This window comes from Schistocerca piceifrons, chromosome 6 (genome assembly GCF_021461385.2).
Source record: "Schistocerca piceifrons isolate TAMUIC-IGC-003096 chromosome 6, iqSchPice1.1, whole genome shotgun sequence".
Taxonomy (NCBI): domain Eukaryota; kingdom Metazoa; phylum Arthropoda; class Insecta; order Orthoptera; family Acrididae; genus Schistocerca; species Schistocerca piceifrons.
This window is the reverse complement of record NC_060143.1, coordinates 122,873,363-122,886,565: the sequence shown is the minus strand read 5'-3', so window position 1 is coordinate 122,886,565 and position 13,203 is coordinate 122,873,363. Positions and strand designations below refer to the sequence as shown.

General features: G+C 38.7%; 1 protein-coding gene across 3 annotated transcripts in view; it reads left to right on the top strand.

Moving 5' to 3' along the window:
• LOC124802713 (ATP-dependent DNA helicase DDM1-like) overlaps nucleotides 1–13,203 on the top strand; it is a 138,251-nt gene that overhangs the window by 71,462 nt on the left and 53,586 nt on the right. For 2 of the 3 annotated variants that reach the window (XM_047263677.1, XM_047263676.1), the window contains 2 exons: nucleotides 3,210–3,365; nucleotides 7,314–7,975. In XM_047263677.1, the coding sequence (XP_047119633.1) occupies nucleotides 3,210–3,365; nucleotides 7,314–7,975 (818 nt within the window). The remainder of the gene's footprint in view (nucleotides 1–3,209; nucleotides 3,366–7,313; nucleotides 7,976–13,203) is intronic. The other variant, XM_047263678.1, reaches the window with a different exon arrangement.

The following is a 13,203-nucleotide window of genomic DNA, read 5'->3' as shown; positions in this document are numbered from 1 at the left end:
AAATGAGTTTTATTATTTGGGGAGCAAAATAACTGATGACTGACAAACAAAGTAGGGAGGATATAAAATGTAGATTGGCTATGGCAAAGAGTTTCTAAAGAAGAGAAATGTAACAGCGAGTATAGATTTAAATGTCAGGAAGTCTTTTCTGAAAATATTTGAATGGAGTGTAGCCATGTATGGAAGTGAAATATAGACGATAACTGTCTTAGACAAGAAGAGAATAGAAGCTTTTGAAATGTGGTGCTACAGAAGAATGCTGAAGATTAGATGGGTAGATCATGTAACTAATGAGGAGGTACTGAATGGAATTGGGGAGAAGAGGAATTTGCGGCACAACTTTACTAGAAGAAGGTATTGGAAGGTAGAACACATTCTGAGGCATCAAGGGATCACCAGTTTAGTATTTGAGGGGTGTGTGGAGGGTAAAAATCATAGAGGGAGACCAAGGAACTAATACACTAATCAGATTCAGAAGGATGTAGGTTGCATGGAGATAAAGAGGCCTGCACAGGATAGAGTAGCATGTAGAGCTCCATCAAACCAGTCTCTGGACTGAAGACCACAATAACAACAACAACAACAATAACAACAACTTTTACATCTTCCTCGGGTTTACCGCTAAACACTGGTTCTGATGGTAATAATGAGAAATTCTTTATAGGGCCAGCACTGCAAGAGTTATCATTTGACAAATCTGGGAAAGGCTGCACTCATTTCTGTGTGTTTTTAACCACAGAATCCCTTTACACAAATCATTTATAACGGTTTGGAGATTGGCCATGTCATTCATGTTAGATTCTACCATACTAATTTATGTTCGCCAGCAAAATCACTCTATTGCAGCAAAAATTTTACAAATCCGCCACTACCTTTCATATTGTAGTCAAATTTGGGTAGACTAACCTGAATTCCAGCAGTGGAGGATGCTGTGTTGTCGGTGACATCCACATTGCTGCTGCTGCTGCTGGTTCACCCTGGAGATATGCCAGGAACTCGGAAATTCTTGGAAGTTCAGACATTGCTGCACCTCCTCAGGACTGTAGGATTTCCACAATTAATCGCCGTGCAGGCACCACTTCTATAACGCTATTATGAGGTTTGTATCCTCGGCTGTGACCCACCCTTGGTTTTTGTCAGGATTATTGCGGTCATTGGGTCCATGAGGTACAGAAATACACGAACTGTGAGTTGTTAACCGTCAGCACTTTATTTCTATAAAGAGATTTATAATAACTATTTCTGACATCCTACCATGAAGAAAAACAGGCTTGCCGAGACTCCACTGTGAGCCGATAAAGACAAATTCCGTGTCAAAACCACGCGCATTGGAAACAGTTCTGTTCATGTAGGCCAGCACTTGGTGGCTGTATCCAAGCCTGTGACCATTACATTTGTAACAGCTGGAATAAATGCATTTAATTAAAAAAAAAAAAAACACTCGATGGTGGCAAGTTATGGTCATAACAGTTTTGCCTGTCTCGTCAGTGTTGTATAATTGATCAGCTACCAGTTTATTTTCAAAGATCATTTTTTCAAATTTTCAACAAACTCCCTATCTGCGTCATCTACAGGAAGTTTTTCACCTGAATTCGCAACCTTCCTAATGGCGTGACGATTTTTCCACTGGTGAAGCCAACCATCACTTGGAATTTGTATTCATTGTCTCCTGGTTTTTGATGCAACTGAAAAGCTTTTTCATTTATGATAGGTCCCAAAAGTGGGCTCATCTTAAATCTTTCCTGACAAAGCTAAGCCCACTCAGTGTCATCAAAGAGCTCACATTTTACTTTTTTCAATGTTTTTCTAGTTTTTAAAGCCTTTTCACCATCTGCGGATAGCAGAAAAACTTAAATATCTTTTTGGTTCTTTTTTCAGTCTTAAATGGTTGTCACTCCAACACTTGTTTCTGAGGCTAATTAAACACCTGTTTCTGAGGCTAATTTAGTAACTAACTCACTTTTGTCATGTCTTTGCAAAACACGTAGCTTATATTTAGTTGTGCGCACGACATATTTCCTTTTCTGATCCTAGCCATCTTTTAGTCAGAATCCCTTACACTTCCTCATCACAACTTAATGAACTGTATCAGGCTACACTGCAGCTTTAAAATTACAAGAAACATGCTAATAAATTTAAGTGCACTGATAAAACAACAACTTAGAGAGTACAGTAAAGTGAACAGTCCAGCAGTACGGTAGACTGTAAACGGAGCTTGCATAGGGAGTGTGACTCAGATGGTCACCTTTCGCGACGGGAGTAAGCTCGATCAATAACGCTGGCAGGCTGTTTGGCATGGAGTGCAATGGGTGTTGGTCTAATCGAAGTCAGATAATAAAGTTTGTACTTTATAGACCCACTACAGTATCTGAGTGCGTTACAGTGCCTTCTGGTGTGTCAGCCCCAGATTGAATGTGCATTGTAGATTAACTGCGGTGTCGAGAGTTCCGGCCAGCCTGGATGTGTTTTTCTGCCAGTTTTCCACATCCATCTAGGTAAATACAGAGCTGGTTCTCATGTTCTGCCTCAGATACACAATGTGCAAACATTTTGCAAAATGTTGTCTTATTTGAGTATGCACTTCTACCAGATGTAGACTGATGGGGTACATGGATTCCCGATTCTCCCTCCCAAGATGGGTAAGGGGGGGGGGGGGGGGCAGAGCGTGGGTTAACATTAAAATGTGTTTTGTAGTGGCAACCCCATCTTAATAATAACCTATGTACGAGTGTGGTTGGTCCTCCTCATAGTTTTAGAAGAGCCATACCAGTCCCGACCTGGCACTGAATGGATAAAGTACACCGGAAATGAAGGAAGGGATTTGTGATGTTGCTTCTCACTCCTTTTTTACATAATGATCTAGTGCAGTTAGTTTGTATTTTTGAATGTAATAAAGGCTGTTGTTAAATTGACCTTGCTTAAACTGAGTAGAAAGATGTGCTACCCGGATGAAGTTTTGTGGTAATGAGTTAATTAAATGTAGCAACCTAAATACAAAGATGTACTGGATAAGTGCAAGTCTGTTTTCATAACATAAGTGTTTTTCTTCCACATTTCTTTGTTAATACATATCCAGTGCCTTAAAAGATTTGCAGGGCAAATGTGTGGGATATTTTTGTCAGTTAATACTATTATGTTTTTTCCCCTAATTGGAGTGACATATTTCATGTGTAGTGTATGTAACAAGAATTGTGATTAATCCTTTTCAGTTACTGCTACCGTTTATATTACGAAGGGTCAAATCTGGAAACATGCTTGGTCTGCCACCAAAGAAGGAAATGGTGATATATGTGCCACTTACAAGAACCCAGTTAGACTTGTACCAGTCTACGTTAGATGGTTCCATCATCAAGAAATTTAATAAGGTATTTTTCTGTTAACCTCCAAGTACAGTGTTATCCCAGTACAGTTTTATACTTTTATTACTCTTTAGCATAAAGCCTTTGAAACTTTCAGGCCCAAGAAGATTGCACTTCATGAGACTATCACAAAAACAACAACAACAAAATAAAGAAAATACTGGGACAGTAAATAGCAGATCATAATCACTCATAAAATTAACTGAGAGAAATGAGCCTTGTGTGTGTGTGTGTGTGTGTGTGTGTGTGTGTGTGTGTGTGTGTTTTATGAATTATTAACATCAGTTTCTTCGTATTAAATCCATCATTCTCTGGAAAAAAAAAAAAAAAAACTGCAATTTGTCTGTCACACTTCACACTGTTATGGCAGATCATTCTGTTGTAATATTGCTAGTGTTGCACTACCAAATCTTGGTCTCCAGGAAGTAAAACCTGTTGAGCTCAGTTAGCAATAAACTGGCTGATGAACAGTGAAAGTGTTTTTATTCTAACCTGTTTTGTACATTGTTACTTTGAGCATGTCTATGAACATGGAATTAATCATTTTATTTGAAATGTTACCAGTAGATCAAAGAAGCATTACTGTCATATTGGCACCAGAATTTTACAGAGTTCATGTTCCGGTTACCAATTAACATAGGTCTTTAGGAGCCTCTTACAACATTTAATCAGGTAAAGAATAGCTGTATTTTGGTGTCAGAAGACTTAATTGTAATTAACATTAAACAACTGTTGGAAGTATATTGAGAGATCAGTATAAAAAATGATACAGGGAGTTAAGGTAAACATCATTTTGAAAACTAATGCAAACTGTCCTGGAAATTAAAATAGATGTGAAACAGCAATTTTCCTATGCACTGAAAAAGTCTGTGTTATTGTTAAGGCAGCAGGCTCTTATGCTGGGGAGGGTGCTTCAGATTCCTATCCAGTTCCCTAATTTAGCTTTTTCAGCATGAGATATTGAGACAGTTTCTAAACAAGACAAAGGCCAATTTTTTTTATTTTATTTTATTTTTCTCATCCCTGTAGAGCAGGGCACTGGTTCTCTCTCTCTCTCTCTCTCTCTCTCTCTCTCTCTTTTACACACACACACAAAGTCAAGGTGTCTTCACACTATAGACATTCCTTCATCCTGAATTTTTCTTGCTAGCAAGGTCATATCAGGCAGATTTTTACATTGTTGTAGGGGGACTGATTTTGTACAGGATGAAATGTGGAACCCTTCCATGTAGTTAGTGATATTTCTGTTTACAGTATTGTGAAATTGGATTCCTGGTGGCGATTGTGTTCTTAGTATTAAAAAAGGAGGGTATTGGTGGCTGGGTCCAGCTGTTCTCAAGCCTGAAGTTGTTGTTGTCTTTTTTTTTCCCAACTTACTCATCCAGTTATAGGGCGATGTGACAGTTTAACATTGGCTCCGAACTGCAGTGCATCTTGCCATTTTCCCCCTTGCCATATCAGTACCCGAGGTGAAAACAGTGATAAGTGCCACTCGCCCCCTGAACCACTGAGCGATTCTCAGTCATGTCCTTCCGTGGTTTGCAAACTTGGATGGAGAGATACATGTTGATGCACATGGTACTAGTTAAGTTAATAGTAGTGGGTTTAAAAGTTAATGGTGCCTCTCTTACACACATTGAGTTTTCATGTCCTTAAGCCATCTTCACCCGGACCGTGCATGGGGTAGTCTGTCCAAATGTGCAGAGCAATATCTAGCCTGTCAGATATTCTGAATGTGCATTTGAATGTAGACCAAGGAGATGGAAGAACGATGCACATGAGTACGTCATCTTCCTTCAGTACAGTTACGAGATGCCATATGCACTTTCAGTTGAAGCCCATATGCTTCTACCATTTCTAAGCACTAACAAAGTGAGGATCTGTTAAAAACCTGTTGTTAAGTGTTTGATTTGTTGTAATAAAATGAAAGGAAACATCATATTGATGGGTAAAGAATTTTTGTAACTTGCAAAATATAAAAGTATGCCATTTCAAGGCAACAGCACTTTGAAATTCCATCAGAAATGCACTGTTACAATTAAATGTCAGTTAATAACATATCTAGAAGTAATTTTTCCGGAGATATAAGGTGCATTCATGATTGGCGTATTATAATGAGTAGAGGTGCAGAATTGTAAGATAACAGGTAATGCATTGCTGGTTCATTGCGCAATGGACCCAAATATTTCTTTTCCTATTCCTCGCATTTTGTATTGGGGTCTGATACTTCCTTATTACTTTAATAGAACTATATTCTATAATATTTGATGTTATGTAAATATAAGTGCGGTCTTTCTGAGGAGTGAGTTTATTCGGTTGGCTTTATCTACCAGACAGCTTGCACTACTTTCAGTAAGATATTTTGCACTTCCTTGTTTCAGCGTTTGTTTTTCACTTGTAAAGATTCTGCTTTTAATGGAACGCTCACAAGCCAATGTCCTTATTGACTGGACATGATACTTTTGTTTTTGGCTTGTAATGTATTCATGGATATTGAATTTTTTGTTTTTGTATACTACAGACAGAACAACATGGCCAGCATATGGATAAAGGAGGAAATGTGTTTTTTAATAGAGCCAAAATAGCAATATAATGCCTGTCCATTTCGTAAACAGTGTGATGTGCGAGCCAGATACAGTAGGCAACTGCCACTGGAGAGAGCTGTGATCATGTATACCATGTGGAGGCATGCATACTGCATGCACAAGTCACTTCATTTCTGAGCGCTCAGCATCACTTTGAACTTGGCACACTCAACTTTGGCATTCAAAAGCATGGTTTGTGTTCAGACAACTCAATGCTGCACTATATTGTCTATACATGTTGAATAGTAACCTTTTTCTCTTACCACGCTTACACATCACAAAGTAGTTATGTAGATTGCTCACAACTTGATATTCGTGCAGGTATCAATGGAAAATGCAAAACTGTAAACTTTGGACATCTTCAGGAAAGAAAGATACACACCCAAGTGCACCTCAAACACACAAGTGTTATCTCCGGCTGCTCCCATCAGAATTCTGGCTTGCTTATGTGAATGTGTGTGTCTTTTGCTTTTTTTAAGGAAGTTTTCGCCTAAAGCTCAGTACATAACAATCTTTTCATTATGCCTGTTTGAAACTCAATGTGTCATATTTTTGGTAAGTAGCAGTCTTGTCTTTTTCATAATGTTGTTGATATTCCAACATTAACTTTCAGTTGCTCGATGTAAGCTTCAAATTGTGCTTCATCTTTTGTCACAGAAATCTGGTCATCATACTACACAATTCACAATTGCCATCATACCAAAGATTGTGACAAGTTTCTTACATATGTGTGAAGTTTGCGTATATGGCTAAGTTTCAATGAGAAATTAGGCAGATTTATAATTAATATCTTATCCAAGAGCTCCACTGTATTCAGTATACACGAAAATGAATACATCTAGTTGAAAAGTTCATTGAATTATTTGACAAGTGGTGGTGTCACTTAAATTAGGCCATAAAACACAAATGAATATGTAGCTTCTGGGAACAGACTTCAGTCATACTCTTTCTCTCTGCATTTCGTTTTGGGTGCTACACTTAAAACCAACTCTGGAACTCTCAATTTTTTGATAGACTGAAAAGGATTTGTGGATACAATGTGAAGAAAACATGTCAGTCATATTTGCTTTGCCTCCATTCTTACCTCTCTGTGGAGTTGGCATTCAGCTCTAAATTTGTTTAACCAGGAAGTGTCAATAGAGAAATAAAAACTACCTTTGAACCAAAGCATGTGTGTTGTCGAATCTTTCATTAGTTGGTGTATTCTTTGCTCACACTGACAGAACAATTACCCTATATGTGTGTTTAAGATCAACTGCAATAGTGCGATAAACATTTAACATAGTCTGCTGTACAGTGTATGCTGTCTTAGATGTAGCCCTGATTTTCTTTTCAAATACTTGTACATGTATTGCTCGATTTATTACAGAAAGAAGAGGAGGAAGAAGAAGATTTGTATGGCCCACGAAAGAAGCGGAGGTGCACATTGAACAAGCGTCCATTTTATGACTCAGATACTAGTAATTCAGATGATGATTCTGATCCAGGCATATCAGAGAAACCAAGAGTGCTTTCAAAAACTATGGAGGACAAGTTGATTAATGAGTGCCGTAATTCAACGTGTGAAGTGCTGCTGCATCGTGAGCTGCTCCGATATTCGGCATTAACAGAGGCCCAAAGCAAGAAACGTAAAGAAGACTATGAGGAGAACCCATATAAAGGCTATCCAGAACTGTGGTATGTCGACATAATCAGGAGGATGTCAGCCATCCCTCTTCCTGCTGATCAGTCCTTTGAAGACTTGCCTTTGGAGAATATATTTATGCGCGAACTCTTGTTTTACCGTTCTATTTTAGAATCCACAGACACACATGATAATCAAGCTGATGATAAATTCAGAGGTTATCCAGACAATGTTGTAAATAGTATATTATCACAAATGTCCCAGCATCCTGTACCTGAAGATCTCGTAGAGGAAGGTCTGACAGCATGTAGTGACAGCTGTGATGGATACGTAGTTTCAGTGAAACAGCCTCTGAATTCTGTTGCTGCTCCATTATGTAATGTTCCTACTAATGTAACTAAAATCAGGTATGTGGTGAGTGTGCGTGTGTGTAGGTACTTAGGTCACCTTTGCAGCACTCAGTAGTACAGTGAAATTGCCCTCAGTGCATGAGAGCATGTGTTGTTGAAATCAGAATAGTTGACAAATGTAGCAGCATAGCTTTTATGCACAATTTTACTTTATTTAGTAGTTGCTTGCAGAAAAAATGTGTGTAACTGAGAGTATAATTGAACGTAATAGTATTTTCTTCTGATTTTTGTGTAAAATTATGTATGTTGTGTGTGTTCAAATTATGGCAATTTAATGTGTGATATGCATAGATATTTAGTTTTTGAAAATGCATGTTATTAATTATCCACTGAATTATCTTTGCAACTAGAAACTGAAGGCAAGATTTTACAGTGGAATCTTTTAATGTACAATGCACAAAAATTTAAGAGTGAGATGCTCACACAAATTTCCTCTTAATACTTCTGAAGAAACAGTTATTCACACTGGGTGTTTTTATTTAGATTTCTAGCCATAACATTGACTGTTTTTGAAGCAGGTGGAGGGCAGGATTCAATCCCTTTCCCTAGTTGTACCCTCAGGTGCAGCTAACACCTAAAGTCAGGAACCAAAGTTAATAATCGCAGGGCATGAGCGTCTGCACTGATGGTGACCCAATCACATACTCGCCATGTTCTGCCATCTAGTGACAAAGTGCAACACTACTGTGTCAGCTAAGTTTAAGGATGTCTGTTAGGACACACTGTTAAGATACTTGTCAGGAAGTGGAAGAATTGAAAAATAAATTCAGAACTATAAACTGTCCTAATATAAGAACCCATGAACCATGGACCTTGACGTTGGTGGGGAGGCTTGCGTGCCTCAGCAAAACAGATAGCCTTACTGTAGGTGCAACCACAACAGAGGGGTATCTGTTGAGAGGCAAGACAAATGTGTGGTTCCTGAAGAGGGGCAGCAGTCTTTTCAGTAGTTGCAGGGGCAACAGTCTGGATGATTGACTGATCTGGCCTTGTAACACTAACAAAAACGGCGTTTCTGTGCTGGTACTGCGAACGGCTGAAAGCAAAGGGAAACTACAGCAGTAATTTTTCCCGAGGGCATGCAGCTTTACTGTATGGTTAAATGATGATGGTGTCCTCATGGGTAAAATATTCCGGAGGTAAAATAGTCCCCCATTCGGATCTCCGGACGGGGACTACTCAGGAGGACACCGTTATCAGGAGAAAGAAAACTGGCGTTCTACGGATCGGAGCGTGGAATGTCAGATCCCTTAATCGGGCAGGTAGCTTAGAAAATTTAAAAACTGAAAGTTAGATATAGTGGGAATTAGTGAAGTTCGGCGGCAGGAGGAACAAGACTTCTGGTCAGGTGAATACAGCGTTATAAATACAAAATCAAATAGGGGTAATGCAGGAGGCTATGTATGGAAGTGAACCGTGGTCGATAAATAGTTTGGACAAGAAGAGAATAGAAGCTTTCGAAATGTGGTGCTACAGAAGAATGCTGAAGATTAGATGGGTAGATCACATATCTATTGAGGAGGTATTGAATAGAATTAGGGAGAAGAGAAATTTGTGGCACACATTGGCTAGAAGAAAGGATTGATTGGTAGGACGTGTTCCGAGGCATCAAGGGATCACCAATTTAGTATTGGAGGGCAGCATGGAGGGTAAAAATCGTAAAGGGAGACCAAGAAATGAATACACTAAGCAGATTCAGAAGGATGTACGTTCCAGTAGGTACTGGGAGATGAAAAAGATTGCAAAGGATAGAGTAGCATGGAGCGCTGCATCAGACCAGTCTGTGGACTGAAGACCACAACAACAACAACAACAATATAAGAACTAAAAGTGTGAAGTGGTAATTGAAAATATTTAGAATGTTACCAAATGTTTATGTGCACACTGCTATTATCATTTATCAAGTCATTTAACAGGCAAAAGAAAATGCACATACAAATTTTAGGCTGTGGCTCAAACAACTGCTGGAAACTTGAGAGAAATGCCTCTAATGTAGGACTCTGTCTCAAAGATTACTTCAGTGTATACCGCACTGATAGTTCATTTTCAGTGATCATATATGTTTTAGCTGTAGCAAGGCTCTGTTGATGCTGTTACTGATAATTTCATTAATATTTTGCAGGTAGTTCCTGCAATAGAGCAGTGTAAATAAAACTCAGCATTCCTGTAGAAGCTGGCTGTATAAACTAACACCAGTGGGCTAGGTACCTGCACACAAACTACCAGCTTGAATGGTTGGCAAGGTTCCCTATATTCTTTCATGATAGTCTTAAAAAGTTGAGTCCACACCTTCCTCTTATTTTTTTTGTAGTTTGTGAGAAAAAGATTATTGTACAGCATTTGAATAAAGCTTGTCTTGTACTCAAATAGCGCCAGTGGTTTAACCCCTAACGTAAGTTGCAAGTTACCTCATTTTTCAAAATCCCGTGCATACTTGAATACTAGAAGGACAAACTTTAGTGAATGTTAAACCTGGCCAATATCCATTCCAGTGCTGATAGTTGTGTTCAGCCACTAGAGAACATAGTCCTGAACTTGTAGCCTGGGTGCCATGCACTTGTAGCCTGGGTGCCATGTTTTGGATTAGATGGTTGCCACTAAATGTATCCGTTATTGTGTGCAGCTCTCGATAGCTGACAACAAAACGCATGCTTTGAGCCTCTTATCTGTGTTGCTGGTTAGGCAGTACTTCCACAAATGGATGGCTATAATGATCCTGAGTTTGGTGTTGAACTTAGCGGCTCGGAAAATAAAAAAGAATGTGAGGTTACTTCATTGGAGACTGATGAAAGTGACAACAGTTCATCAAACAACTGTTTGATTAGTGCTCACCAATGGTGAGAGAGAAAAGCACCTACTGTACTCCAGCAAGCTCCTCCAAGAATTCCATTCACAGTAACCCTTGCAATTTGTCTAGTTAACAACTGTGTAGGTAACGCCGTGTGTTACATGGATCAGGTCTCACGATGACTCAATAATCCTTGTTATCACAGAAGCAAATAAGTATGCTAAAGTGCGTCATACTTCTTATTAGAAAGACTCTACCAGTGATGAAATGCAAATTTTTATAGCTGTTGTGCTTCATCACAATCTTTGATGCAGTACAACTGCACAGGTATTTCGACAGGTGATGAGGTGGTGTGTGTGTGTGTGTGTGTGTGTGTGTGTGTGTGTGTGTGTGTGTGTGTGTCCTCCCCACTTCCTTTTACCATCCACAGCCTAAGTAAAATTTGGCCAGTACACCTCGACAAAGAGGTCAAAAGTATGTGCCTGCCACATAGAGATATAATGATCTGAGGATTGACATTGTATGAAGGGAAACTTGGATGGATGGATACAGTGTTTGCCAGCACTAAGGGTAAGGTTTGGCATAAAGGTGTTAATATTATGCTAGTTCCAAAGTGGGTATGTGCAGTCTCATTACATACACGGGAAAAAGGAATCAAATTTGATAATATACCTAATGATATGCCACAGTCAACTCAGATTGCAATGACATTGATAAAACAACTTCTGAATAATGGTTATTGCCTTGCTGTCTACAACATCAGTAAGCTCTTTAATTCGATGACTTAATAATTGCTCAGAAAATTGAAATATATGGAACTGTTTGACTATCTAGAAGAGGCAAGCCTCGATCATTTCATCATAAAAAACTAAAGAAGGGAGGAATGGATGCTTTTCAGGTAGTGAAAAGTGGAAGGAGAAAATAAATGTTTGTTGTGATAACAATTTAAAATGCTGAAATTAAAGTTGTAAAAAAACAAGAGGTGAAGTGTTGAAGACAGTAACTGTTGAAGCATACAGTGACACAATGGATATAGTAGAAGGAGGTAGATCAGCACTCGGCTAAAACTCTGAGCCTTGCAGAAGAGGAAAAAAGCATTACAAGAAAATCTTTTTCCTCCTCATCAAACTTTCTTATGGAATGCATATGTCATGCTCAAAAAACAAGGGGGGTAAGAAAAATTCTCTGGAGATCTGTATTGCTATTATCAAGAACATTACCAAATGCCAACTAGAGGAGTTCCAACAACATTAAGAGTATGATAGATGGCTACTCACCATAAATACACCCTGTCGAGTTCCAGACAGGCACAACGAAAAGACTATTACACATGTAGCTATCGGCCAAAGCCTTTATCAGCAAAGAAAACTCACAAACTCACACATTCACACAGACAGGCACACTTAGTTGCCAGCACCAGTGGCTTTGACCGGAATGTGACTGTCGCGTGAATAGCAATCTGGAGTAGGATTTGGTCAATAGCTACGTGCGTAGCAGTCTCTTCATTGGCCCTGTCTGTGGCTCAACAGGTCATCTTTAAGGTGAGTAGAAATCTATCTTTTCCTAATATAGTTGTTACTCCATCACAGAGTTTCCATTCTTAGATAGAAGAGCTTGGTTCAGAATTAGTAGATAGTCTGCCTTCAAACACCAACCTAGAGTGACTGACTGGCCAACATAATTCTGCCCACTGCAAAGAAACATCTGACAACACTGTAACAATCCCCTGTTGCACTCTTGAAATCAGTGCAGCCATGTTTGTGATGCAGATGGGAAAAAGGAGACAAGAGAGTCAAGGTACTTTTGTGAAGACAGTGATATCACTCTGTGTAGTGTTCTCTGATTTAGTGCTTATAACGTAGCTACATTTAAAGGCATTGTGAAATTCGATTTCGTGTATACACAGAAATTAAAAAAAGACTTGGTTTCAGCATACTTTAGTCACAGTCCAGTTCACAAGTGTAATTGAGATTTGATTTATGGTGATCACCAAAAGTATATAGCTCATTTATATGTCCATTCATACATTAAAGGACACGTTTCAACAATAAAAAATACTATTTTTGAACATAATTTTTAAAAAATAAAAAAAAATGTAAAGTAATTAAAGAACTGATGCAAAGTTATTGCTGAAGCCAACAATGCCTTTCTGAAAAGCAAAGCACACACAGGCCAAATGCAAAAAGGAGAAATTTATAAAAACTAATGGTTTACGTTAATTTGCGGACCATTTTCTATTCTACATTTTTCGCTTACTAACCCTGCCGTCTGTGATATCACAACTGTGTCATCATGCTAATGGCACAGCTGTGAAATTTGCATCTTCATTGCTAGAAATATTTTTTTGTTTCTTCCAAATTTGTTGCAATATCTGAGATTACTGTGGGACCTGACAACACAGCTGTTTTTATCAGAATACATATTGTATTTCGATTCT